At 47.2% G+C, this 27,013-nt stretch overlaps 4 protein-coding genes across 7 annotated transcripts in view; all 4 read left to right on the top strand.

Moving 5' to 3' along the window:
* The window catches only part of lgi3 (leucine-rich repeat LGI family, member 3), a 7,540-nt gene extending 1,883 nt beyond the window's left edge, over positions 1-5,657 (top strand). The window contains exons 2-9 of the mRNA XM_030358891.1: positions 1-60; positions 1,159-1,230; positions 2,163-2,234; positions 2,485-2,556; positions 2,779-2,948; positions 3,136-3,300; positions 3,392-3,482; positions 3,785-5,657. The exon at positions 1-60 is cut by the window's left edge and continues 12 nt beyond it. Coding sequence (XP_030214751.1) covers positions 1-60; positions 1,159-1,230; positions 2,163-2,234; positions 2,485-2,556; positions 2,779-2,948; positions 3,136-3,300; positions 3,392-3,482; positions 3,785-4,517 — 1,435 coding nt within the window. The 3' untranslated portion in view covers positions 4,518-5,657. The remainder of the gene's footprint in view (positions 61-1,158; positions 1,231-2,162; positions 2,235-2,484; positions 2,557-2,778; positions 2,949-3,135; positions 3,301-3,391; positions 3,483-3,784) is intronic.
* A 195-nt stretch (positions 5,658-5,852) lies between these two features.
* chmp7 (charged multivesicular body protein 7) lies at positions 5,853-10,338 on the top strand. Its single transcript, XM_030358892.1, has 10 exons — positions 5,853-6,407; positions 6,506-6,677; positions 6,754-6,939; positions 7,122-7,255; positions 7,991-8,039; positions 8,877-8,996; positions 9,165-9,263; positions 9,344-9,398; positions 9,497-9,739; positions 9,835-10,338. Exons 1-10 carry the CDS (start codon positions 6,145-6,147, stop codon positions 9,870-9,872), a joined length of 1,359 nt encoding a protein of 452 aa, XP_030214752.1. The 5' UTR covers positions 5,853-6,144; the 3' UTR covers positions 9,873-10,338.
* Positions 10,339-10,496: 158 nt separating this feature from the next.
* On the top strand, positions 10,497-16,402 carry entpd4 (ectonucleoside triphosphate diphosphohydrolase 4). Of its 4 annotated transcripts, none has more exons than XM_030358888.1 (13): positions 10,497-10,608; positions 10,908-11,035; positions 11,148-11,345; positions 11,429-11,634; positions 12,281-12,431; positions 12,915-13,018; positions 13,147-13,206; positions 13,346-13,476; positions 13,999-14,165; positions 14,635-14,947; positions 15,336-15,421; positions 15,722-15,883; positions 15,963-16,402. In XM_030358888.1, the coding sequence occupies exons 2-13, from the start codon at positions 11,028-11,030 to the stop codon at positions 16,195-16,197; spliced, it is 1,821 nt and encodes a 606-aa protein (XP_030214748.1). In that variant the 5' UTR covers positions 10,497-10,608; positions 10,908-11,027; the 3' UTR covers positions 16,198-16,402. The 4 variants fall into 4 exon arrangements, with proteins under 4 accessions (XP_030214748.1, XP_030214747.1, XP_030214749.1 ...); XM_030358887.1 differs by having other exon boundaries at positions 13,346-13,500; positions 15,963-16,401; XM_030358889.1 differs by lacking the exon at positions 15,963-16,402 and having other exon boundaries at positions 13,147-13,270; positions 13,346-13,500.
* Positions 16,403-18,193: 1,791 nt separating this feature from the next.
* On the top strand, positions 18,194-26,167 carry slc25a37 (solute carrier family 25 member 37). Its single transcript, XM_030358253.1, has 4 exons — positions 18,194-19,155; positions 22,319-22,547; positions 22,726-22,782; positions 22,857-26,167. Exons 1-4 carry the CDS (start codon positions 18,853-18,855, stop codon positions 23,384-23,386), a joined length of 1,119 nt encoding a protein of 372 aa, XP_030214113.1. The 5' UTR covers positions 18,194-18,852; the 3' UTR covers positions 23,387-26,167.
* Positions 26,168-27,013: the final 846 nt, after the last annotated feature.

Consider the following 27,013-nt stretch of genomic DNA (forward strand, 5'->3'; position numbering starts at 1 on the left):
CGCAGCTTTCACCACCATCCCAGAGGGAGCCTTCTCTCATCTGCAGATGCTGCAGTTCCTGTGAGTATTCTGCTCTCTGGTCTCCTCCCTGCACCACCACCTCAGCTGGTGGGCTGCGACCTAGGCGTTGGTCGGGAGGGCCTTTAGACAGGGTCCCAGAGCATCGGAAAGAAGGATTAACAAATGCTTCAATGGCATACTATGTTATTGGGTTAGACACAATGGTTGTCCCTCCATGTCTTTAACAGTAAGTGAAGGGCCCCTTTTATAACTCAAATATTGGTCCTTATTTATTTTTGGGCGACTATTGACACATTTGGGTCCTGATGCTAAAAAAGTTAAAAACCAGTGGTCTACCAGCATCTTACTGTTACAGTACGCCACCTACACACCCAGATGGGGGGCATCCCTCTAGCACTCAGGTCTTATATTACCGCTGTTCTTTCCCTCCTTGATTAAGGGAACACTTAACAACACATTTGTCTCAGTCCACTTATGCTTTCTTGGTTGTTAAAACTTTAGAAAGAGAAGGTTTATTTCTTCCCTTCATATGCCCTGCATCGTTCTTTAATCAAGACGGCGTCTCTCTTGGTAACGTTGAGATGGCAGGACGACAGCCACTAGAATAAATGGCTATTGAACACAGTGGTGAGATTGCAGTAATAAGAGTAAAGTGTCTCTGGACCAGTGTGAATGTTACCAAAGACTGAGTCGATTCAGCTCCCTTACACTCACACAATGCCCCGCTTGTGTCCTCAGATGCAATCGAGTGTGTGTGTGTGTGTGGAGGTCCCCACGTGGGTGTGTGTGTGTGTGTGTGTGTGTGTGTGTGTGTGTGTGTGTGTGTGTGTGTGTGTGTGTGTGTGTGTGTGTGTGTGTGTGTGTGTGTGTGTGCGTGCGTGCGTGCGTGCGTGTGTGTGTGTGTGTGTGTGTTTGTGTGTGTGTGGGGGGCTATTAAGAGAAGGCACTGTGTGTTGCTTGTATTGTGTTGTGTTGCTGTTGAATCACACTGTTGAGCTACAGAAACCAGAACCTTTATGAAAACAGATTTGTTTGCACAAGGGGTCACCCAGCTCAAGTACCACACACACGTCGTTCCACCAGACAAGCAGTCATGAACGTCTGGGACTTGATCGGCTTGCTTTTGCTTTTCCACAGTTTACTGAACTCCAATACGTTTACTCAAGTGTCGGACGACGCCTTCGCTGGCCTGTCTCACCTGCAGTACCTGTAAGTGTTTCAAACTAACTATTGACCTCAACAGTACCTGTAATGTTCCACAATGACCACTGACCAAAACAGTACCTGTAAGTGTTTAACACTGACCCCTGCCCTGACTACACCAGTACCTCTTAGTGCTCACACTGGCTACACCAGTAACTCTAAGTGATTCCTACACCAGTATAAGTGTTTCACACTGCCTGCCCTACAGCCCTACGGCTCTACAGGCTCTGCTGTGTCTCCATCGTTGAGGTTAAACGTCCACGTCTCACTAGAGGAACGTTAGAATACTCAGGCTCTGCCCCGTTTGGTATCAGAAGCGTTGCTAGGCTTTGGAACAGAAACGTTTCCTCATCCTTATCCTTTGAGCTGCAGAAGCGGCTGAAAGCCCACAGGTTGAAGGCTTCACGGTGAACCGTCTGGCGATGGGTGTGCAGCCCTCCAGCAACACCGTCCATCAGGCTTTAAAGAGGGATTGAGCAGATTGTGCAGCAGCCCATTACAGAGCCTCTGCATTAACGGGTAGAACCCCAGCGACCCGCTGTGAATGCTAATAATATTTTCATGGCCAGCCTCGGCTGGATCGTCTGTGATAAGTGCACACGCTGTTGTCTTCCATACACGACCAAGGCAGAGTGGGCTTCAATGATGACGTTGAAACTCATTTGATTATTTTTGTTTTGTTGAGTAGTTATAGTGTATGTGTTGGTATTAATATAATAACATTGTTTTAAATATATATGTATAGTACATACAGTATCTTTATCTAAACTAAACCAAATTTTATTATCTCTTAGATAATCTCTAATTATCTAATTTAAAAGTGTGCCCAGTTGTTTTGGTACTATTGGATTCTATCCTACTGCCTATTGACAAAACTATTGATGTTCTCCATGTTTGTGAAACATGAGCGAATCTCTGAAGCTGACTCTGTCCCTCAGGTTCATAGAGAATAACGACATCCAGGCTCTCTGCAAGAACACCTTCAGAGGACTCAAGTCTTTGACCCACCTGTAAAGTATCCCCTTTCTATCTGTTCTCCACACATTTGATCAATTTAATATTGTATGTTTGTTTTTATACTTGCATCAAACCAGACCAACTTTGATCAATGTAATATTAAACCAGAACACATTTGATCAATGTAATATTGTATTTTTGTTTTTATCTTTACATTCAACCAGAATACCTCTCATGGTCCGACTGTGTGTGTTATGGATCAGCCGTAGTGCTAACAGCTGCTCTTTCCTGCTGATCCTCCAGCTCTCTGTCCAACAACAACCTGCAGTTGCTGCCCCGGCAGCTCTTCCAGCACCTCGACATCCTCACTGACCTGTGAGTGTTAACACGCTGAAACAGACCCCGTGCCTTGACGCAGTACTGCTTTGAACACTCAGCGGAAAGCCAAGTTCCCCGTGGAAACATTGGCAGCATCACACTGCCATGAAACTGAAAGTGCACTTACACAGCCACTTATCGGGAGTGTTTCTTAGGGAATACTAAAAATATGGTGGTTTTCCTTTACTCTAAATAACGCCCTTTTGACGCTCTGTCCAGAGACCTGCGGGGGAACTCGTTCCGCTGCGACTGTAAGATCAAGTGGCTGGTGGACTGGATGGAGCAGACCAACACCTCGGTGCCCGCCATTTACTGCGCCAGTCCCTTCGAGTTCCAGGGACGCAGGATCCACGACCTCACCCCCCGGGACTTCAACTGCATCAGTGCAGGTTGGCCCTTCCCTCCTTTACCTTACATGGTCAGGCTCACTGACTTCAAAAGGCAATGGACTTGATTTCAATTGATGGGCAGGTAATAACTCTCTCTCTCTCTCTCTCTCTCTCTCTCTCTCTCTCTCTCTCTCTCTCTCTCTCTCTCTCTCTCTCTCTCTCTCTCTCTCTCTCTCTCTCTCTATAGATTTCGCAGTTTATGAAACCTTCCATTTCCAGTCGGTGTCTGTGGAGTCCTATGAGTTCAACGAGGATCACTTTGTGGTCTTTGCTCAGCCCGATACAGGCTTCTGCACGCTTTACATCTGGGACCATGTGGAGATGCTCTTCAAGAACTTCCACAACATCACCTGTGAGTCACGGCGGGTTGTTGTGTGAAGGGAATGTGATGAATGCATTATCAAGACATTTGAATAGGGTGCGTCTGTGTTTGTGTTTCACAGCCCGCTCTGCCGTCTACTGCAAACCGGTGGTGATCAACAACACGCTCTACATGGTGGTGGCCCAGCTCTTTGGAGGCTCCCACATCTACAAGTAAGACTTTAAAGTTTACCATGGAAACACTGCTGATCTCAAAGCACAAGGTTTAGAAGGACCACTTAACTAGAGCGTTAATTATACTGCCTATCATTAGTTTGTCGACTGGTGGTTATTAATAATAGAAACACTGTGGTTAAATGGTAAACGGACTGCATTTATACAGCGGTTTTCTAACAAGTAAACCGGGGATCGAACTAACAACCTTCCGGTTACCAGCCAACCCGCTCTACCACCTGGGCCCCCTGCCGCCATGTTGCTGTCTGTAATGGTCGGTTCTCCTGCATCGTTTCTCCTAGATGGGCCGACGACCCGCAGCGCTTTGTGAAGATCCAGGACATTGACACGACGCGCGTCAGGAAGCCCAACTTCATCGAGACCTTCCAGCTGGACGAGGAGTGGTACTTCGTGGTGGCGGACAGCTCCAAGGCCGGCTCCACCAGCATCTACCGCTGGAACAGCAACGGCTTCTACACCCACCAGTCCCTGCACCCCTGGCACCGCGACACACACGTGGAGTTCCTGGACACCGGCAGCGGGCGGCAGCACCTGATCCTGTCCAGCGCCTCCCAGCCGCCCGTGATCTTCCAGTGGAGCCGCAGCCAGAAGCAGTTCCTCTTCTACTCCCAGATCACAGAGCTGGCCGACGTGCAGATGGTGAAGCACTTCTGGGTGCGCAAGGTGCTCTACCTGTGCCTCACGCGCTTCATCGGCGACTCCAAGATCCTGCGCTGGGAGGGCCAGCGCTTCGTTGAGATCCAGACGCTGCCGTCGCGCGGCTCCATGGCGGTGTACCCCTTCACGGTGGGCCTGCGCCAGTACCTCCTGCTGGGCAGCGACTTCTCCTTCTCCAGGGTGTACCTGTGGGACGACCTCACGCAGCGCTTCCAGCCCTTCCAGGAGCTCAACATCAGGGGGCCGCGTGCCTTCAGCCTGGTCTCTGTGGACAACAAGGACATCCTGCTGGCCGCCAGCTTCAAGGGGAATACCCTGGCCTACCAGCACCTGCTGGTGGACCTCAGTGCCAAGTAGAGACCACCTAACACCCAACTCAGTAGAGATCCGCAGTAAAGGGCCCCTGTTAAACCACCAGGAGGGAGTGTGATTGGCCTTTGCAAGCTGTTGAGGATCTGCCTTTTCCTGTGCCAAAGTGACATCACAAGTTGGCGTTCGCACCTGGATGTGTGCTGGATGGATCAGTCTACCAGCCCTTCCAGTTGACTGCAGCAAATGTTGCTTCTCTATCCAGCGTACATCTAGATGGAAATTCCCACTTGTGATGTCACTAAAACACAGGAAAAGGCAGATTTCCAAAGGGCTTGTAATGGCTAACCTCACTCAGACCTGGTGGTATAACAGGGGCCCCTTAAAGAAACACGTGCCATGCCGAGGAGAGGGACCTCAGCTTTCCTGAGCCAATCAGACTGAAGCCGTCTCAACAGACAGATGGAGACAACTAACCAAATGATCGTTTTTTTAATATATTCTTATGCAATAATATTGGACAACTAATTACATCCATGTGTATGTCGGATCCCTGAGCATCATGATCCAATGTTTTGTAACGTATTATGCTATATATTGTGTGCTCTACAGATTGTGCGCATGTACATTAACTGTTCACATTGAATGGATTGGTAAAACTTTGGATCCTTAAAACAATTTAGCCCACATGTAGCAATCAGCATGCCGCTTATTAACAGAATTCCAAAGTACGCTTGACTTGATAACAAACAAAGGAATGGGGATTTTCTGGACTCTTTCTGTTTGATCAGTAATCCATAATTTCCTGTAGGCCTATACTCATTTTCAGTTTGATTGTATGCTTTCATTGTTCTCAGCCTCACTTGTAAATCGGATTTGGATAAAAGTGTCAGCTTAATGTCTAAGTGTTAATGAAAATGGGAGAATTTCGAAACGTATTACTTTATTTCAAAGAAAGATATATTCCAAAAACTGAATCCGCAACGAGCATGACCTATGACCCCACGTTCATGATCTTTGACCTCACGTTCCTCTCAGAGAGCAGTTCATGTGCTCTGTTCTACAGAAATGAATAAAACCAAGAAAATATTTAAAATGATCAGCACTTTATAAATGCAATAAACTTGAATAAACTGGATTGAGGTTAATCTTGAAACCAAACTTCATGAGTTTGACAGGACACTGTTTACATAGAATTAATAAAAAAAAGAAGTAAATGAAAAGTCCATACATCCGTGCGCGTGTACCAGCACCACCTGCTGGTGTCACTGAAAACGAAACGAAAAGAGGACTGTGGGTGCGCGTGTTTTGTCACACCAGACGTCTGAGGTTCGTATGTAGTATCAAGAGGCGGTGCATTTAACCTCCGCCCGCCCGCCTATACGCTTCGGTGTTTCAAACCAAGCAATCGGTGGTTGTTGTTTAAGTAGAAGCTCGCATTAATCAGAGCGAAGTGTGTGTCTTTCCACGTTATATTAATAATAGTAATCCTTATTCAGCTGCCAGTCAACTAGGCTGATCTTTTGAAATCGACGTAATGTTTTGACTGCGCCATTCATATCGAATTAGCTCTGACGATATCTCTATAGACTCTCAATAGCAGTTTAGCTCCTGTAGTCATATGGCACAACAAACATAGGGTTATCGTTTCGGATTTCAGGGTTCGGTTCATAGCATGGAGCACACTAAGAAAACAGTTTTTCCAGATGACTGGGAGGACGAGGAACGGATGAACTTCTTGTTCTCCGACTTCAAGGAGAACCGAGAGGTCCACCCCTCCGACTGGGACAGTAAAATGGAATTCTGGACCTCGCTGGTCCTGCAGACTTGCAGGACGCACGGAGCCGTGAGTCTGAGCCTGAAGGAACTCAACGCAGCTTTCAAGAGGAACGGACGGCTGCCGCTGGGCTTGACCACGGTCATCCAGAGCATGGCCAGGTAACCATCTCACCAATGGGGCATGTTGTCATCCAAAGCTCTTGTGTCACTGTTACTGTCACTGCACGGGTTCTCATCGCGTTTGTTTGACCTCTCAGGTGTGGGAAGCTGCAGAGAGAGTCTGAGTTCGCTGCCAATGTAGACTCAGGCTGGCTGTCCTGGGGTGTCGGGGTTCTACTGGTGAAGCCTCTGAAATGGACCTTCTCCACCCTTCTAGGGAGTAGCCTGGTATCACAGGATGAGTCTTTTGTTGTGATAGAGCTAGTAAAGGTATGTTGACTCAATTCTTCGAAATCAATGTAAATTCTGTGCGACACTGAGTAATGCCACGGGTTCCACCTTCCAGGAGAAGGCAGCGGACCTGATGGAAGCCTACAGGAGCAGCGCCTTCTCCGGCCGCTCGCTCCTGTCCTTCCAGGAGCTGAGCGAGCTCTGTTCTGAGGTCTGCCCTGGAGAGAGCTCCCTGTGCCTGGCTCTGCTGCAGCTGCAGAGGGAGAAGAGGTGTACCGTCTCAGTGCACGAGGGGGAGAAGGTAAGGGTTGTGTTAGCAGGGCAAAGTTTATACCGATAACAGATATTGAAGTTTTCCTTGTTTTGCCGTCCTAACAGATAGTGAAGTTTTCCTTGTTTGGTTGACCTAACAGACAGTGAAGTTTTCCTTGTTTTGTTGACATAAAAGATAGTGAAGTTTTCCTTGTTTTATCGTCCTAACAGATAGTGAAGTTTTCCCGGCCAGGGCAGTGCCGGGTTTCCCCTGTGAGCGACGTGGATGTTGGGATCTACCAGCTTCAGTGCAGCGAGAACCTGCTGGGGGAACGAATCAAAGTCCTCGGCCTGGAGGCAGACAAGTACGGCACATACACTTTATCCATACAAAAACAGATACAAATACAAAGACAAATTATACAAACATACAAATACAATGCACATTATACATACAAATACACATTTTACATACAAATACACTTTATACATATAAATATACATTATACATACAAACACACATTATACTTACAAATACACAATAAACATACAACATGCTTTATATACACTTTATACATACTATTACACACAATACGTACATGTGGCCCAATGGGTTTATCAGTTTCGTTTTTTTTTTAACTGATGCTATTCTATATGAGTGTGAAGGCGTACCTACCTAGTGTCCTGAGTCTATTCCATAAGGAACGGTTTGAGCCGGTTTCTTGCTGTATGGAACACAGCAAGATAACACTATAACTGCACTATAACTGCTGCGGGGAGATTGGGCTGCTGTCTTTCTGAAAGCGCCATTAGGAAGGAAAACGGATGTTCTGCAGCAAAGCAATATTTTAGGAAATTGTTTAGACCATGGAATAGAGATGTCACCACATCGGTGCAGAGCCTCAAAGCCAATGCTCTGTGGTATCACTTAACCAAAGCACTCTGCTGGATTCAGGGCCTCAGCAAACAGCTGCTTGACTTATTGCTGGGGTCAGACCGTTGGCATGGGGGGTGAAGCACACTGTACTGTGCTTCCTGTCCAAGGTCAGGTGGTCATCTCTAATGTCCTGCTAACGCTAGGACGTGTGATTTATCTGCAGGTGCAGAGAGGAAGCGAGGATGCTCCTGCGGGACAGGAAGAAATCTCAGGTTACACACACACACACACACACACACACACACACACACACACACACACACACACACACACACACACACACACACACACACACACACACACACACACACACACACACACACACACACACACAGATAGACACACACACATGCACACAGAGATACACACACAGAGATACGCACACACACACACACACACACAGAGACACACACACAGATACACACACAGAGATAGACACACGCACACGCATGCACACACAGAGATACACACACAGAGATACGCATACAGAGACACACACACACACACACACACACACACACACACACACACACACACAGACACACACACAGACGCACACACTTATTGCATCCTGATAATCAACCAGAATTTCCTTTTTAGTTTCTCTTTATGAGTAAATGGTTTCCTCTGTCTGAGCTGTTTTCAGGGCTGGGAGGCTATATATACGCAATCGCCAAGAGTTTCTTTAGCAAAAAAACAATCCATCACTACCCACACCAGCTGGTTGAACAGCGAGTCTGTTGCGATAGCACCGCCCTCCCTCTCTGGCACAACGGGGTAGTGTCCCCACCGACACCCAGTTCCTACCATTCATAATACTGCAAAAGCAGGAGCCCCCATCAGTGAGCCATAGGCTCAATCACCATGTGTTACATAATGCAGCCAGGGATAGATGTTAAATTTATCGCAAGGTGATGATTGGCTCAGGGAAAATTAATGCTTAGCCGAGTGTCACTCAAGCAACCAACACTAGACACTGACCCGCAGAGCCTGGGCCAGAGCAAGGCTTTTTCTCATTCCCTGTTAATAAAATGTAATGTGTTTCACAGGCCTTGAGATGTCTGAGGGGACGCAAGAGGGTTGAAAAGAGAGCGGACAACCTGTTTGCCCAACTTGAGACCATTCGAGGTATACTGGACAGAATCGCCCAATCACAGACCGATAAACTGGTAAGCAGTGGAAGGTTAATAACAATGTTATTGTGGGTGATGAACTGTTTTGAGTGGCTGTATTTCTCTCCACGGTGACCTCAGCGTTCAGTGGTTTGGATAAATGCTATTATACGTATGTTCCACTGTGCTCATGTCTTTGCATGTCAATGTGCTGGTGACCTGAAGGTTATGCAGGCGTATCAGACTGGGGTGGCCGCCCTGCGACTGGCATTGAAAGACGTCACAGTGGAAGGGGCAGAGAGCCTCGTGGATCAAATCCAGGAGGTAGCTTTGAGATTTCAGTTATTGGTGTTTGTCTTTGTCTCTATTCACAATGCCATACTAACATGTGTGTCTTTCACCAGCTGTGCGATGTTCAAGAGGACGTGAACCAGACTTTAGCGGGCGTGGCCACTTCAGGTGCATGGTTTATTACAATACAAGATATATTCTGTCGTGACTCATTTCTGCTGTTGCGTGAGTACTTAGAGATACTCAACATAAATATGTGTTGGCAGACGAAAATGTGGACGAGTTGGAGGAAGAGCTCAAAGCCCTGATGGAGGACGCTGACGAGATGACGGACCGCCTCCCGGGCGTCCTGCCGGAGGTGCCCCACAACCCCCTGGTACTGCCCAGGGAGACGGCCCAGGGAGGTAGCTCCCTGCTGGCCTCCCTGCCCGACGTACCGACCAATACCTTCAACATCAGCGACCAGCAGCTGGAGGAAGAGCTGAATCGTTTAACCCTCAGAGACTCAGGTTTGTTGCGGTCCCTTCTAGTTCTACTCCCTGCGAAGCTGTCCTCTGATTCGTCCGTTGTAATGCGTATCTTCTCCGTTCCCCCTTCTCTTCAGACTTTGGACAGAAGAAGAGGCTGGAGCCGGCGCTGTGAGGAACCATGTTGAAACACGTTGAGAGAGTTTCAACAAGTCTCTCAGTCAACTATAAGCAGTTATTTTATTCTCTTAAAAAAATGCCATTGCTGAGTCCTCAAAAAATTACCACAAGCTGAAATTAAGGGTTCAATGGATGTTAAGTTTAAATACAAACACTGTGGCACTTTGATCACTGAACTGAATATGGTATTATTCCATCATCGGGTTTTAAGTGACTTGTTTTGAATAGTGAACCTGTTATAATGTTTCCCATTCATTTTCAGCATGGACAAGGTTTCCATGCATAAAAAGTAATAGCATTTAAGTGATATTTTCTGTGATATACTGTCTGCAATATTGTATGAACAGTACTTTTGTATTGTAAGTGGCCTTCATAAATTCAGATATACCTTAAAATAAAGATACATTTCATGCCAATTTAGGTTTTGATTGCCAATAGAAATAAAAATATTTGAAACATTTTTCTCTAACAGTACTTAACTATTTAATATTTGTACTGCACTTCTCATTTAGATTTGTATTTAAAAAGTGGCTATAGTCATATTTCACAACACAGCAAATGCAATGTTTGTCTAAGATATGAATCTGAGGACCGGCACCGCCTAGTATACCTGTGTTGGTTAACACCGGGGGGCAAATCGAACCCACCCGACACAGCGCATGCGCCACGTCACTCAGCGGAGAACTGCGACGGAAGAGCAGAAGGCTCACTGCTAGCATCTGGCTGTCCAGGTAAGCTGAGTTTAACTCATCAATGAGGGCAAAGAAAGAGACAACCGTTCAATACTATTTTGGGATGTGATGTCTACCAGCCTCGTTTATTCTTATAAATGGTTTGTTCCACGTGTCAAATCCCTGTTATTTTCCCGTAGCTAGTTAGCACTAGCCGCTTCGGGAGTTCATGTTTACGCATGACGTATAACATCTCATCTCCTCCTGAGAGCTGAGGTCTGTCCGTCCAGACCCCAAGGACCTGTCCGTCCAGACCCCGATGACCTGAGTCTCACTGACCAGACTGTCATTGTCATCAGGTCCGGATCATGGCTGGCGATGAAGAAACAGAGAAGGTTATCTGGACCGAGTCGACACTCGCCGCTACAGTCAGCTGCTCACACATCGCTCTATATTAAATAATAACACCATCCGTCGTCATGGGAAGGTGTGTATTATTAGGGCAGCCCCTGGTTCATGACTGTCACATGATGTTCACACTCCGCATAGATGTAGCTTTCCTTGACTCAACACAACCGCCTTCCTTCTGTGTTTGACAGGATCAGCATCTCCTGCCTGTTCCCAGCCTCCTGGCATTTCAGCCTTTCGTCCCATGTACTTCCACGGATCTTACAGCCTTCCTTCAGACAGCTGCTCTTACTTGGCCTGGTTTTGTGCCTGGTGGGACTGCTGTACCTGATGTTCTTTATTGGAAAGGGACACACCATTTGGACTAAAGAGGAAAGCCACTTCCACAGGTACGCATGGTCGAACTCTGTAACCACTCCACTTCCTGTTTGACCGAAGCACGTAACAAATTGTCGGTTTTTGTCCTCTGAAGACACTTGGCTCGAGTCACAAACGTGGAGGCGACGGACACCAGCAACCCCACGCTGAACTATGGCTTAGTGGTGGACTGCGGCAGCAGCGGCTCCCGGGTGTTTGTGTACTGCTGGCCGCGCCACAACGGGAACCCTCACGAGCTCCTGGACATCAGGCAGATGAGGGACCAGCACCGCAAGCCGGTGGTGATGAAGATAAAGCCAGGCGAGTCCTACACACTCACAATTTACATTTGGTGCATTTAGAAGACGCTTTTATCCAAAGCGACTCACAATAAGTACATTTATCTGCAGAAAGAGAAACTATATATCGCTGTTGGTACAGTCAGAATGTTCATAGAACCAAGTGTCAAGCAATAGCAATCGCTTGGTTAACCCATTCCGAGTAAACAATCAAAGCTAGCTAGGTCAAGATGCTGCACAATTCTAAGGCTGATCTAGGTGAACACTGAAACCTTTTAAAGCTCTTCTATCATCACAACCATATGATGAATTTCCGTTGTTGTATTAATGTTGACAATATTGTTGTCAATATTGTAATAGGTTTATGACGGATTTCCTATAGCAAGAAAATGTGGCCTTAAACTTTCAACCCTTTAATCATGAAGCTGACTAGTTAGCTTCAAATATGTCGTAAATATTTGGCCTGTTAAGCCCTTTGAGACTGTTATGGTCTATACAAATAAAATGGAATTGAATTGAACTCACTGGTTAACTCACTTGTTATAGAAGCTTTAACTGGTCCATTCACACCTGGTTCGACCAAGGTTTCCTTAAACCTGAACCTCTGTGGCTGATGTTAACATTGTTGTGCAGTGGACATCTCTAATGTGGACCTCTTTTGCTTTTAGGGATCTCTGAATTGGCCACATCACCAGAGAAGTCTAGTGACTACATCTACCCCCTGCTGAGCTTTGCCGCCCAACACATCCCCAAGAACAAGCACCAGGAGACGCCCCTGTACATCCTGTGCACCGCTGGCATGAGGCTCCTGCCTGAGAGGTATGATGCAGCAGGCCCACTGGCGTCTCAGGGGTGGCGGTTTATTGATTAAGCGAGCTTGCTCAGAAGACAGGCATTGGTTTAATTAATTCAAAATAGAACAGGCATTGATATTGGCGCCTGGTAACCAATCGTATGCCTACCACAACACATCTCTGCGTCTGCATGCTCTGCGCACGATGCCTGATCCAAGCTCGATGTTTTCATTCGCTTCAGCTTTATGTGTCTTTTAAGTGAAAGGCTCTACTTAAAGTAAAACAATATGACCTAATTTGTTCCTACAGTTTGGTTACACTGCACTTGCTTTTTGATCATTACAAATGATAGTGCAAAATGATCACCTTAAAATAGAAGATATACTGTTTCTCTAGCATCACACAACAATTGTAAACAGTCTGAGTGGCCGAGCCTGCAGCCGAATGTTGCTGACCTCAACATCAAAGCCTGCTCAATGGTGTTTCTGGTTTGATTTTGTTATTTTAGTCAACAAGAAGCTATTTTGGAGGATCTGCGGACAGACATCCCTGTCCACTTCAACTTCCTCTTCTCTGACTCCCATGTGGAGGTCATCTCTGGCAAGCAGGAAGGTAAGCAAACGGGATTCACCTACCGGGAGAAGTTGCAGACACTAAGAGTAGTATTCTCGTCAACACAATAAGGTTTCAAATATAAAAGGATTAAATTCTGATTATTAATCTTTTCTCTTTCATTCCAGGTGTCTACGCATGGATCGGAATAAACTTTGTACTGGGAAGGTTTAACCATGTCCACAACGGTAAACGTTTTTCACGTTGTCTTCCTCTAGTGTCGAATGGTTCTCTTCTGAAGACAGGAAGAAGGTGATGGAGATCTTCTGTGTGACGTGTCATGGCCAGTCTGATGCCTATGCTAACGTGCTGCTTGTGTTCCTCCAGACGGCCAGGCCGTAGTGGAGGTGCAGCTCCCAGGAGGCGACCAACAGGAGGCGCTGGTGAGAAAGAGAACAGCAGGCGTCCTCGATATGGGGGGCGTGTCCACGCAGATAGCGTACGAAGTGCCCAAAACCGTAAGCTTTGCTTCTCCACAACAGGTTATTATCCACCAAACCAATTCAGTTTTATCCCCCGCTCTCTGATTTCTTTGCCACTTACCCTTCTCGTTGTCTCCTTCCCTCCCTCCCACCTCCTGTCTTTACCCGGTTCAACCGGTTTGCATCCTTTATTTTGGCCTGTGATGATGGTGACGTGTTCTCCATTCAACTCTATTGATGGCCTGCTGTAAGCCGTCTGCATCCATTCATAGCCGGATACAAAGTCCAACACATGGAACTTACTGAGAACCGTTGAAACTTACATAATGCTCCGTACTGGAAAAATACAAAGAAATGTGAAATGGTTCTGTTGTAGTCGTGTTTATTGCATTTTTCGCATTGCAAATTCTAGTTGTTTTAATGAGTGTTGGCTTTCCACCACATCCTGTTGATTGATAGTTGAGCCACACATGAATCTGACATTGTGTAGTCAACTTGTACTTAGTAGTGCTCAGGTCAGCGCGTGTTTCTGCCGCTGATGTCCGCTCTGCCGTCTAGGAGGAGGTCGCCAAGAACCTCCTGGCGGAGTTCAACCTTGGCTGCGACGCCCACCGCACAGAGCACGTCTACCGCGTCTACGTCTCCACCTTCCTGGGCTTCGGGGGCAACGCGGCGCGCGGGCGCTACGAGGAGAGCCTGGCTCAGAGCACCGCTACCAAAAACAAGTGAGAACCGCTTTGGATCAACAGCCTACCTACTTTTTTTTTTTTATACCTCTCATTCCAACGGGACAGCCTTATTTCCCGTATGGGTTCAACAAAGTGCATCTTACTTTCTCTGGATGTAATATCACCAATACCATTTGTCGAAATCTCTTTGTCGTTCCGGAGGGCGTTTAGCGTGAAGGCGCCTTCTCTAGGGTAAACAACACTGCACTTATGTCTTTTAAGAATGAATGTTTGTTTGGTCTAGTACACGTCAAGTACCTCACAAAATGTCTTATCACAGAGATCAAAGTACCATATTTCCCTTGTTTAAATACGTGGCACACAAAGCTCTCTGGGAGAATCGGCACAACAAAGTGACTTTGAGTGAAGGCCGATGACCATGGTTAATCTGCAGACCGATTCCGTCCTTCATGCGTCCATTATTATATTACGTGACATGTGTGTGTCGTCCCGTACCCCCCCCCAGGCTCCTGGACCAGCATGCCGGGGAGACGGCCGAGTCCCCCCTGCTGGACCCGTGCCTCCCCTCCCACCTGCAGGACCAGGTGGGTGCGCTGCACCTCCGGGGCACCGGGGACTTCGACCGCTGCCGGCTGCTCCTCCAGCCGTTCCTCAACCGCACCGAGGAGAGCCACACCTCGCTGAACGGCGTCTACCAGCCCGCCATCGACTACGGCAACAGCCAGTTCTACGGCTTCTCCGAGTTCTACTACTGCACGGAGGACGTGCTGCGCATGGGAGGGGACTACAACGCCAGCCGCTACGCCCAGGCCGCCCGGGTAGGAGGAGGAGGCAGAGTGTTGTTTGCACCGCGTCTCAGATGAGCACGCTCACCCCAACCCTAGAGGCTCATTACTGTGAAGGCTAAGCGTCTTATCAGCCAACACAACATCAGACTGGTGGACGCTAGCTCCCAGCTGTTATTAGTGGCGATGAGGGCATTTTCTTTATAATTTTGCACGTGAAATAAGTGAATGCCAGTAAGAAAAGAATTGATGCCATTTGACGTTGACACAATACATTGTGTGTGCACATACGTGTTCACGTACATTTCTAATCACGCTGTGATTGCCAAGCTCTTTCCACTGAGCCTAGGACACGGTCCCTTTAGTGATGCTGTGATGTTGTTGGGGGACCTGCTGGACTGAACTGGTTTGTGTTCCCCAGAGTTACTGTGCAACACAGTGGAAGACCTTGAAGGAGCGCTTCGACCGCGGCCTGTACGCATCGCACGCAGACCTCCACAGACTGAAGTAGGTCAGGCAAGGAACCGGAAGCTCAGTCTAAGCCTAGCACAACTTCATTTTTGCCAGTTGTACAATAAAAAACAGGTTTTAGGTTATGCTGACCTTTTAAGTGCTGTAGGGATGAGTGTAGCTCTTTTAATACCTCCGGTTGAATGGCTTTTTAACGTTTTCCTTGGCAGCAGCCACAACAACGTAATGCAATTTTTATCTACCTTTTTGGTTTGTCTGTGTATTCCATCACTTCCAGCGCAGGGACCAGTGTTTTAATCTGCATGGTTTGTCTCTGTGTTCCATCACTCTGCGCAGGTACCAGTGTTTTAAATCTGCATGGATGCATGAGGTTTTCCACTCGGGATTCTCCTTCCCGGCAGAATATAAAAACCTGAAGACGGCCCTCCTTGTCTACGACAAAGAGGTGCAGTGGACTCTGGGAGCCATCCTCTACCGGACCCGCTTCCTGCCCCTAAGGTAAGGCGTGGTCCTCTGTCCTCATGGCCTGGTTTCTGGCTGAGTGCTAGGCTAATAACGCGCTCTCGGTGCCTCGTAGGGACATCCAGCAGGAGGGGCTGAAGGCGGTCCACTCCCACTGGCGCCACGGCTTCTCGCTGTTCAACAACCACTACCTGTTCCTGGCCTGCTTCATGGTGGTGCTGCTGTCCATCGCGCTCTACGTGCTGCGCCTTCGCCGCATCCACCGGCGCGGGGGGGAACGCCGTATGCCGTCCTCTGTCACCTGGCTGGAGGAGGGCCTCCTCTCGACCCCCCTCCCCATCACACTCTGAACCCCTCCCCCCCCCCCCCCCCCCCCTGGAACATCGACGTCTTCGCTTGCATGTCTGACCCATCCTTCTCCAGCACCTCCATCATGATGCTGCTCCTTATGACCCCGCCCCCCATGGAGAGAGACCCCGCCCCCCATGGACAGAGACCCCGCCCCCCATGGAGAGACCCCACCCCCCCATGGAGAGAGACCCCGCCCCCCCATGGAGAGAGACCCCGCCCCCCCATGGAGAGAGACCCCGCCCCCCCATGGAGAGAGACCCCGCCCCCCATGGAGAGAGACCCCGCCCAACCCCATGGAGAGAGACCCTGCCCCCCCCATGGAAAGAGACCCCGCCCCCCATGGAGAGGGACCCCGCCCCCCATGGAGAGGGACCCCGCCCCCCATGGAGAGAGACCCTGCCCCCCCCATGGAAAGAGACCCCGCCCCCCATGGAGAGGGACCCCGCCCCCCATGGAGAGAGACCCCGCCCCCCATGGAGAGAGACCCCGCCCCCCATGGAGAGAGGCACACAGACCTCCATCGTGCTCCTTCTGTGCTTCCTGGACCAGACTGAGAAGGACTAGAGACACTGCATAGGGGGGGGGGGGGAGGAGTGGTATCTGGGATTTGACTTTGGGAAGGGATAATTTATTGAGCTATTTAATGCCTTTTATTTGCCCCACGTGTGATTAAGTTACCAGTAGAAGTCAGTTTCCATGAGCATCCGTTACAACAGGACGGCTTAGTGACTGCATTGCACACTTCGAGATGTGTATTTCTTTGGGTGCACTCGCCTTTTTGCCTTGTAAGGTGCATGATCACTATGATAATATTCATCTGTCTGTCATACCTTCTTCAGGATTTTATGTATTTTTATTTCTTGAGGCCACAAATACAGCATATTAAATATGGGCAGTAGAGGAAATTCTTCAGAATGTTAGGGACTGCGATTTCTATTTATTTTTTTGCGTTTCTTTGTGCAGTTATGTTCTGCCGTTACTTTCCATTGCAGGACAGGGATTCTAAAAACTTCAAACAGTGCAATATTTGCCCTTGTCATATCACTGTACCTCGTCTAATAATGAGCATCACTTCTCTTGTTCTCTTGGTGTCTTTTGTAAATCAAGAGGGGTCATCTACAGGAGGTCCAAGGGAGCTGAAGTTCAATGCCGCAAGTTGATGGTAAACAAAAGTGTGTGTGTATGTATGCTTGTATCGGTATATATATATGTATATGTATGTATAAATATATATATATATATATATATATATGTATATGTATTTTACACTGTTTACAAGGATGGGGACGAAAGTGTTGTGCATTTCAGTGGAGTAATAAAAGTTTTACCGTACCAAGTTCTGTTGCTGCATTTTATAAGTAGGAAGTGAGTGTGATGTTGCGTAGGATTTGCTTTGCTCAATAAAGCTCCTTATTGAGTAGTATGCCTCTCTGCAATGACACTCTAGCCCAGCCAGAGTTGTATTGTGGTTCACTGTTTCTCTGACAATCCTAATAGCATATCAAGCCCTGGTATATGGAGTTCTGACACGTTGGCCAATCAGAAGAACCGTTGCATCTGCATGTTCTCTGCAGAGAACAAAACGGTTGCCATGTTGCGGCTGTTACTGCCACGCTTCCCCCAGGATCTTCAAGCCGCTGAGGCAGGGCTGCTTGCGCAAGGTGATTCAGCGGCACATCTATTTTGCACATGGGACGGGAAATGGTTATTTCATGTTCCTGTTTTTTGATCAGTGTCAAGTCTTCCTTGTGATTGATGTTAATCTTAATCATAAACACTTTCTTATCAAAAGATCTGATGCAAAGGGAGATTAACCTGTAGCATGAGATGGGGTGAGTGTTATTGGACACGTTTAAGTTTGTTAAGCACACGCTGACCTGCTGTATAATGAATACTGTGTGGTTTCGGGAAACGAGACCCCAGACGCGTAACGCATGAGTCATCTGAGTGCTTTTATTAAGTTTGACCAATCTTGTTTGGACAGTTTTCTATCCAAATATGTAGAAAACTAACACTGAAATCAATTGTTTATCAACTAATCAACCAAAACGGAAGTGAAATAAATAAAAGGTGGATCTTGATTATGTTTAAAAATAAAACCCCATTTAATCTGAAGGTGAAATGCACACTTCTAGCGTGCAACAAGAGAAACGGCCGATAAATTATTAAGAATCTGTGATGAATGAAGTGTTCCAGTCATTCAACCAACCCAAGATTGTGTATAAAAAAACGTCATTCTCACAATAGATTAATTGATTAATTGAAAATTGCTCGTCAACACACAATCATGGATCTAAATTAATAGACAATGGCTGAGCTGCAGGGACTTAGACTGTTTCACACGAGCACAGAGAGAGACAGTGTTAGTGTGGTTGGGTGGGGGTGTGTAGGGTGTTGCTAACCCCATTAAGCAGATGTTACTCGATATGTGTACTTAATCCACTTATCTTCCGAGTCATGCATGTGCCATTTGCAGTATGTGGTCGAACCCATAGATGGAGGGACAGATACACTGCTGGAAAGTCGATTGAACTGTCAGGTAGGGCCACGGTCATTTAGAAGCCAAACTTTCGATTGGACAACAGAGTCCAAAGACCCGCCTCGCTGTTCGAAGCACGGATTACTATTGGTCCACAGAGCCAGGATCCAAACGCATGCTGCTGACGTCGCACAGGCGCTGGGACTCCTGTGGCGATGTTGTGGTCATACACGCCGCCGGTTTCAAGAGTCTTATCTTGCGCACACTCCTTGTAGCCCTGGTCCCTCACATGCATGGAGTCAAGAGCCCACCGTGCGTGGCCACACTGGAGATGTCGGAGAACGAGGGCCGAGAGGACGAGGGGGACGGGGACTACGAGAGCCTGCCGCCTCATGTGTCGTTGACGACCCACATGACAGCGGGGGCCGTGGCGGGCGTGCTGGAGCACACGGTCATGTACCCCGTGGACTCGGTCAAGGTAGGCTCTCTGGAGACGCTATGGGGGGCTTCACGCGTCCTCACCGACCTGCCCACTGACCTCATACACACACACACACACACACACACACAGATATACCCACACAGACACACACGGTGCATGGCTGTGTAGCTGGATGGCTAACGTTAGCTCCTTCATCAAGTCCAGGCGTCGATCTGATTCAGAGCTCTTCATGTTGCATGGATCCCTCGATCCCCAGACCGTCCTGGGACCCTGTGGCCCCAGTCCCGTCCTGGGGTCCCAAGACGGGAGAAGTGATGGGTTATCTGATTGAACTGAGTCAGACGGACGCCGATCAAAATGAAACATCCCGTATTGACACCTCATCTTTCTGATCGTGGGGAACAGACTCCACTTGGACCCGATCCACAGGAATGTGTTGAAGCATCGACCTTGATCCCCGCTCAGGAGGGGTTTAGTCGGGGTTAATGAGTGCCAATGGCTTCGTTTATTCTATCTGCCTCCTTCCTATGCGAACAAACCTTCAATGGGGTCATCTACTTTTAGATATCTTTTTTTTTTTTTTTTTTTTACAACTTTGCTTGGTCGTAAAAGCTGACTTCTATAATGTTACTACAGCTGACCACTATGAAGGTCAAGTGATGTGTTAGATGCCTCAGCCAGTTTCTTATTCTAAAAGTTAATATTCCCCATTCATTCACCACGACCCGGACAGCATAACAGAGCACGGACTTTAAGTCAAGTTTTATCACATCAACCGAACCTACGAGTTTTTATTATTATTATGCTTTCAACAAGTGAGTGAGTGTTTCCTGCCCCGTGTTTGTGGTTCAGCGATCGGAAGAAGCTTACTGGCGCGTCATCTGGGAAGCTTCTTTATGAGGAAATGTTGGAATGCCTAAACCGGTTTGATCGGTCATTAGAGTGACTAGTGTCGTGTGTTAGCCATGCGATGACGTGAATATGATACTCCTCAACGCTACAACCCCAAGTTTTCACAATGGAAACCTCTTAAACATCCTTGAAGTGCTTGCATTTGATGTAGTGTAGTACTAGTTTATGAGATAACTGGTTCTACTCTGGCATTGCAAATATACTTTTCATGTAGCCCGACGTCTGTATGTTTAGTATACAACATGCAAATTACCACATTGTTGTTTCATAAACAGTTGCTAAAGAAATACATTTTGGGCTTTGAGTTGTACATTTACATGTGAACTGTACTTTTTAAACTTAAAACTGTGGCGCTTGAGTTAAAGGTTAATTTATTGTTGCAAATGGTTAAACCAAAGTGTGTGTGATCCTAAGATGTCCTCGGGTCATAAATAAGGTGAGGGGAGTGATGTCAAAGAACCTAAGGGTGTTGGCTCCCACTAAGGAAGCAGGGAGCTTATCAGCGGGGGGCAGAGGAGGGAGGGCACACAATTGGATATTGATGGAGTACTGATAAGTCAACTGTCAGGGTGGCCTGTGCCATCAGTAAGTTGTGGTTCAATTGCCTTCATTGATTGCATTGTTGGGTTTCTATTTCAGAGACTCCAAATCAATAAAGAGTGTTGGTGCAATAATGAAATATTGTTTGCTTCGCTCGTAAGTAATAAGTAACACTTTTATTTCATTTTATTATGTATGAAAAGGAAATTAAATCTCTTTCATAGTTGAGAGAGCGGGGAGGAAGCTTAGGGGAGGATACAGCCCCACAGTCTCCCTCCGAAAACAAACACGCTTTGTGCGTCCAGATAACTTGGCTCTGTGAACTATAACAAAATTACCATCATAGCCAACATCAGATCACCCAAAGTCCTCTATGCTCGTTGTGTCCCCAGAAAGGTAATTGGCACACGTTAGCATATGATGAAGGATGCCCAGAGGTCTGTTACCTTCAGGCCATTGTTTCTACTGTCCTTTTTGACATTTTGAGAACAACACACCCTGTTAGCCTCATTTTATTACTGAACGATGAATCATCAACAGTCACAAAGAAAATGTTGGTAATGAGACTAAAACCTCTCCATGAGGCCAGCATATATCAGTGGAAGCTGTCCTTTTAATGAGGTCCTGACATTAGAAGCTTCTTGTGCTCAAGCACAAAGAACAGAGACGGAAACCATCCCATCGTGTTCAGCTTGTGGCTCAGTAGGTCTCACCAGTATTCAGAAGGTCAGAAGGTCTCACCAGTACTCGGGTCAGAAGGGCTCACCAGTACTCACTCGTCACCAATATGGTTTTTTTTAGGGCTGATACAGATTATTATTTTTTTCATCAGCCTTAGCCAATGACCGATAGACTGATACCGATTTTCTTGAGCCGATATTTGGAGCTCAAACTGCTTTTGCTCCTTCAAATTACACAAATGATAACAAAAGGTTACAAGTCTCAATTCAAAAAAGGAACATGCATTGAACTGCCTGTAATCATGCCGGGAAAAAATATGTAAAAAATATAAATAAAATAAGATTGGCGAAAGAAATGCGATGGCCGATGCAGATAACTACTCAGTCTCAACAGTAGGTCCCACAAGTACTTAGAAGGTCAGAAGGTCTCGCCAGTCTCAGAAGTTCTGACCAGTACTCAGAAGGTCTCATCAGTACTCAGGTCAGAAGGTCTCACCAGTACTCAGAAGGTTTCACCATTACTTAGGGCTCACCAGTACTCAGGAGGTCTCACCATTACTCAGGTCTCACCAGTACTCGGAAGGTCTCACCAGTACTCAGTCAGAAGGCCTCAGCAATACTCAGAAGATCTAAACCGTACTCTAGCTAGGATGTGTGAGACTCTAGCTAGGATGTGTGAGACTCTAGCTAGGATGTGTGCAGTGCTCATGCTCACCATGTAAATGCTGTTGCAGGCAGGGGAAGAGGAGGGGAGCATCAACATGGATTTATTTATGAAATCTCTCTCTCTATTTATCTAATGGGCCGACATGGCAGATGTGGAAATATGGTCACAAATAACACGAGAAAGTTGAGCAGTACTGTAAATTCGATTTATTAGATTTAGATGTAAGAAAACATACCGCTTTATTTAGTAATTCTCTACTAGAAATTGGCATAGAAGGTGTTACAAGCTCCTGAACATTGTACTGTGTTTGTATAACCTCATGTATAAACTTGTTGGACTAAAGACACACGTTGTTGGGAAGAACACGCAATGACATCCATCTTCTCCTCGTCTCCCCTAGACCAGGATGCAGAGCCTGCAGCCAGATCCCAAGGCCCAGTACAGTGGGGTCTACCAGGCCCTGAAGAGGATCATCCAGACTGAGGGGCTGTTCAGACCACTGAGGGGGCTGAACATCACCATGCTCGGTGCCGGCCCCGCCCACGCCCTCTACTTCGCCTGTTACGAGCAGGCCAAGCACTCCCTGAGTCACACCTTCCAGAGCAAGGGCAACAGCCACTTGGCTAACGGTCAGTACGGTTCCAACGCCTCTTTGAGCTGACTGCACAGTGGGATCCGGTCCCCAACCAGTGCTTTGAGGACACTCAAATTTCCTCGACTGTCTCGTTAATTCTTGGATGATGTCTGGCTTTCCTTGTGCACGATCGTGTTGATTTGAGCGGTTGCTTCTCCTCTGAATACCAACAGGTCTAGCAGGAAGCATAGCAACTGTCCTCCACGACGCCATCATGAACCCCGCAGAAGGTAAATCCTCAGGAACCCCGTCTTTATCGAGCCCCCTGTGACCCTGTACCCTGACCCTCCCTGTCCTCCTCCAGTGGTGAAGCAGAGGATGCAGATGTACAACTCCCCGTACCGGGGCCTGTGGGACTGCGTGCGGACCATGACGCGCGCCGAGGGCCCGGGGGCCTTCTACCGCAGCTACAGCACGCAGCTCACCATGAACATCCCCTTCCAGGCCGTGCACTTCATCACCTACGAGCTGATGCAGGAGCGGCTCAACCCCCAGCGCCAGTACAACCCGGGCAGCCACGTGGCGGCGGGCGCGTTGGCCGGCGCCGTGTCGGCCGCCATCACCACGCCGCTGGACGTGTGCAAGACGCTGCTCAACACGCAGGAGAACACGGCGCTGGACTCCATGCGCGTCAGCGGCCACCTGACGGGCATGGCCAATGCCTTCAGGACGGTGTACCGGCTGGGCGGTGCCGCGGCCTTCTTCAAAGGCGTGCAGGCCCGCGTCATCTACCAGATGCCGTCCACGGCCATCGCCTGGTCGGTGTACGAGTTCTTCAAGTACTTCATGACCCAGCAGCAGCTGGAGCGAGAGGCGTCCAAAGGCTCCCGCTAGCCGGAGGAAGCCGCCGCGAGGGATGCCAAAGAACGGAGCGGGAGAAGCAGAGAGCGGCGAGCGTGACGGTGGGACGACGGGCGTGTCCGGTGTGACGGCGTGGAGCAGCCTGAGTGACGGCGCCTTACCGGTTTTCCTGGGCCTCGTTGCAAAGGCCTTCCAGGAAAAGGATTTGCAATGTGACACTGCGTGGCACTACCTACTTCCTACACAACCTTCACTCTTTTTGTTTCTGTTCCCACCGAGCGCTCGTGAGTGGCCCTTCAGAGAGGAGCGTCAGGCGAGCAGGCAGCCAAGCGAGAGAGAAAGGCCTATTCTCGTCTGTTTACCTCCTCCCTCCACAACGCTCACAGAAGTCACTTCTGCTCATTGTGTGCATTGATTGTTTGCCTTCACTTGGGTGTTTATAGTTCTAATATGGGAACTTTTTATTTATACTATCATTGCATTCTTCTGGCGTTTGTATTTATGTGTGTGGAACAAACACAGGGCTCTCTGCTTGCATTCCTTCTGAGTGTTTTTATAACAAACTGCTTTTGGGGCATTATTTTATTCCCTGTTCCCGAAGGCTCTTACAGGGCATGTCAACATTTTATGTCTTTACAATATTTCCTACTGGTTCCTGTAGCTGTCATTTGAACATGGAGATAAACTCTTCTATTGGGCCCCTCCTGATGCCACACGTGTCAGATCTCATAATGAGGGGTCAGATATTGTTAGCGGTGGTCCTCTTGTTGTCAGGATTATGAATAGCTGAAAATTATATTTTCGTCTTTCTGAGAGCACCGCACGCACTCTCTCAGTATCAGAGCTGTAGACCGCAGCGGTCCTCATATCGCCTTGTTTTAGGTGCAGTACTGCATTGTTCCAATCACGCACAATGTGTGTGTGTGTGTGTGTGTGTGTGTGTGTGTGTGTGTGTGTGTGTGTGTGTGTGTGTGTGTGTGTGTGTGTGTGTGTGTGTGTGTGTGTGTGTGTGTGTGTGTGTGTGTGTGTGTGTGTGTGTCGATATGCAGGTCCAAGCCATGGGTCCAAAGTGAAGTATATCTATTGCCATCCTCTCTTTCTAGGATTACTATTGTTCATGGGTGAGACTTCTTACATGCCGCGCCCTTATGCATTCGTACCATTAGTTTGGCAGTGTGCGTATGGCTACGGTTGTGATGTCACTAAATCAGCCTTGCGTCCACTCCTGCATTCAGCGGCACAGTCCTGTGCTCTCTTTGTAGGCAAGGCGCTACAATTTACACTCATTCCCCTCCCAACACAACCCCCTCAAAAAGGTTAACCCCATCGTAACAATTAATGTGTAAATTGTTAAGTGATTTAAAGGGGTGTACCTTTTGTGAAGGAGGATTCCTAATCTCATTCTGTCCATGATTTCCTCCGTGGTCCCCATTTAGCCTCCTCTACGTCCTTAGAGTTTAGCTGTCCGTGGTGGTCCGTATGTCCCTCAGGCTTCAGTCCTCCTGGAGGGACAGAGATATTTTTTTTTTTTCTCGGCACTCAATGATTAACGCACAATGTAACATGAGACTAGAAATATTAGGGTTATAATTACGTCATTAATGTTATTTCATACAATCCAATTCCTTTATTTTTTTTTATACCCCTTAATCACAGTCCCAGTCAACGTGCTGAACAGGCCTTATATTTATGACACCCCTCTGACACTAGCCCCCCAGCGCACACAAAACATGTTCATCTTGTGCCTACACACACACCATCTACTCACCCATACAACATTCACCCATACTGACATAAAACACCATCCACACAGCCAGAACCATTCACCTAACTGACACTCACACCATCCACACAGACAGAAACATTCACCTACACAGACACTGACACACAACCATAAACATTCACCTATACAGACACTAACACGCATCCACACAACCAGAAAAATGTACCTACAGAGACATACAACCAGAAACATTCATCTATACAGACACTAAAACCATCCACACAACCAGAAACATTCGCCTACAGACACTGACACACAACGAGAAACATTCACCTACACAGGCACTGTCACACAACCAGAAACATTCACCTACATAGACACAAACACCATCCACGCCACCAGAAATATTCACCTACAGACACAACATCCAAACAACCAGAAACATTCCCCTACACAGACACAAACACCATCCACACAGCCAGAAACATTCGCCTTTATAGACACACTCATCCACGCACTCCGCAGCAAACAAGGAACACTCCACCATTGCCCCTTAAATATGTCCTCTGCTCAAGACACTTGGTGGGTTATCAAAGTTTAGACATTTCTTACATACTTCTCTTGTAACATTTGATAGGTCCACAAAATACATGTCTACTTGAATACACCAAAGCTAAAGGCCCAAAATACATTGTATTTGGGAGAACATTAGTTTGACATGTCCCAACTTCTTACACATGTAATTATGGGATGCATATATGTACATATATAAACATAATCTAATGCCCACACTTATTTAAATTAACCAGAATTATGTTTTTTTGTTTTCAATTTAATTTACATTTTTTTAATGTTAAAATGAATTTGTTAGAATTGTAGCCTATAGCTGTTTCGTGTTTTAACAGCAGGTTCAATCAACATCTTATGCAGGGTTATAATTGTGTAAATTACCTGAAGCTGTATACGCACATACAACAAAAAATGGGAATGATTTGAGTGCCATCTATAATGCAAGACTGTCTGGAATCAAACAAGAATGTGTCGCTGCTACAGTATGCAACACTGGAGCTGAAATAAAATACTTAATCTACTCCTCTTTTCGAAATTGCTTTTCTCTCATTCCAACTGGTGCGTCTTGTAAGACCAACAAAGTGTTGGTCTTGGAGATTCATATGAGCTCAAATTTCCCTTCTGAAATATTTGTAACCTTTAATTATGGATCCATGCAATGAGCAAACAATTCCACCAGAGGGCACTGTAGATAAAGTTATCCCCTTTCTAGAAGAATGAATTCCTACCAAGGAGGAAATACCTGCCTTTAGTAACTTAACCACATTTGTTAACATTAATTGAAAAATATAAAATGTTTTGCACTAATGGATGAAACATTTTTTTATTTTTTTATGGAAAGTAGTAATATAGGCCTAGTTGAGAAAGAAAGAATTACATAAGGATGCGTCCATTATACGGCGGCGTGCTGTTGGACACGTAGGCCCTCTGGGGGCCCCTTCTCCTATGTGTTTGGCTGTGTGGCCCCTGCCTCCACGAGGCTGTTTATCTGAGCTGTACAATAATCAGCTCCTCTTCTACGTCCCTATCTGAAGCAGCCGTAATCTCAGCTGAAATGTCTCTATACATGTGATAGGAGATTACAGATTGGTACACAACAGGCTGTTGTGGACAGACCACCACACACACAAACAGACTCACACACACTGACTCACACACATAGACACACACAGACACACAGAAAGACAGACAGACAGACTCACACACACACACACACACAGACAGACAGACAGACAGACAGACAGACAGACACACACACACTCACACACTCTTGGGGAGAGGGAGAGGATGAGAGAGAGAGATGAGATGGTTGTGATGCGTCTGTATAGTCTCTCCATCGCTGTACCGGTGCTGCTACATGTGGGATC

The sequence above is a fragment of the Gadus morhua genome, chromosome 6, assembly GCF_902167405.1.
Source record: "Gadus morhua chromosome 6, gadMor3.0, whole genome shotgun sequence".
In the NCBI taxonomy this organism is placed as follows: Eukaryota; Metazoa; Chordata; class Actinopteri; order Gadiformes; family Gadidae; genus Gadus; species Gadus morhua.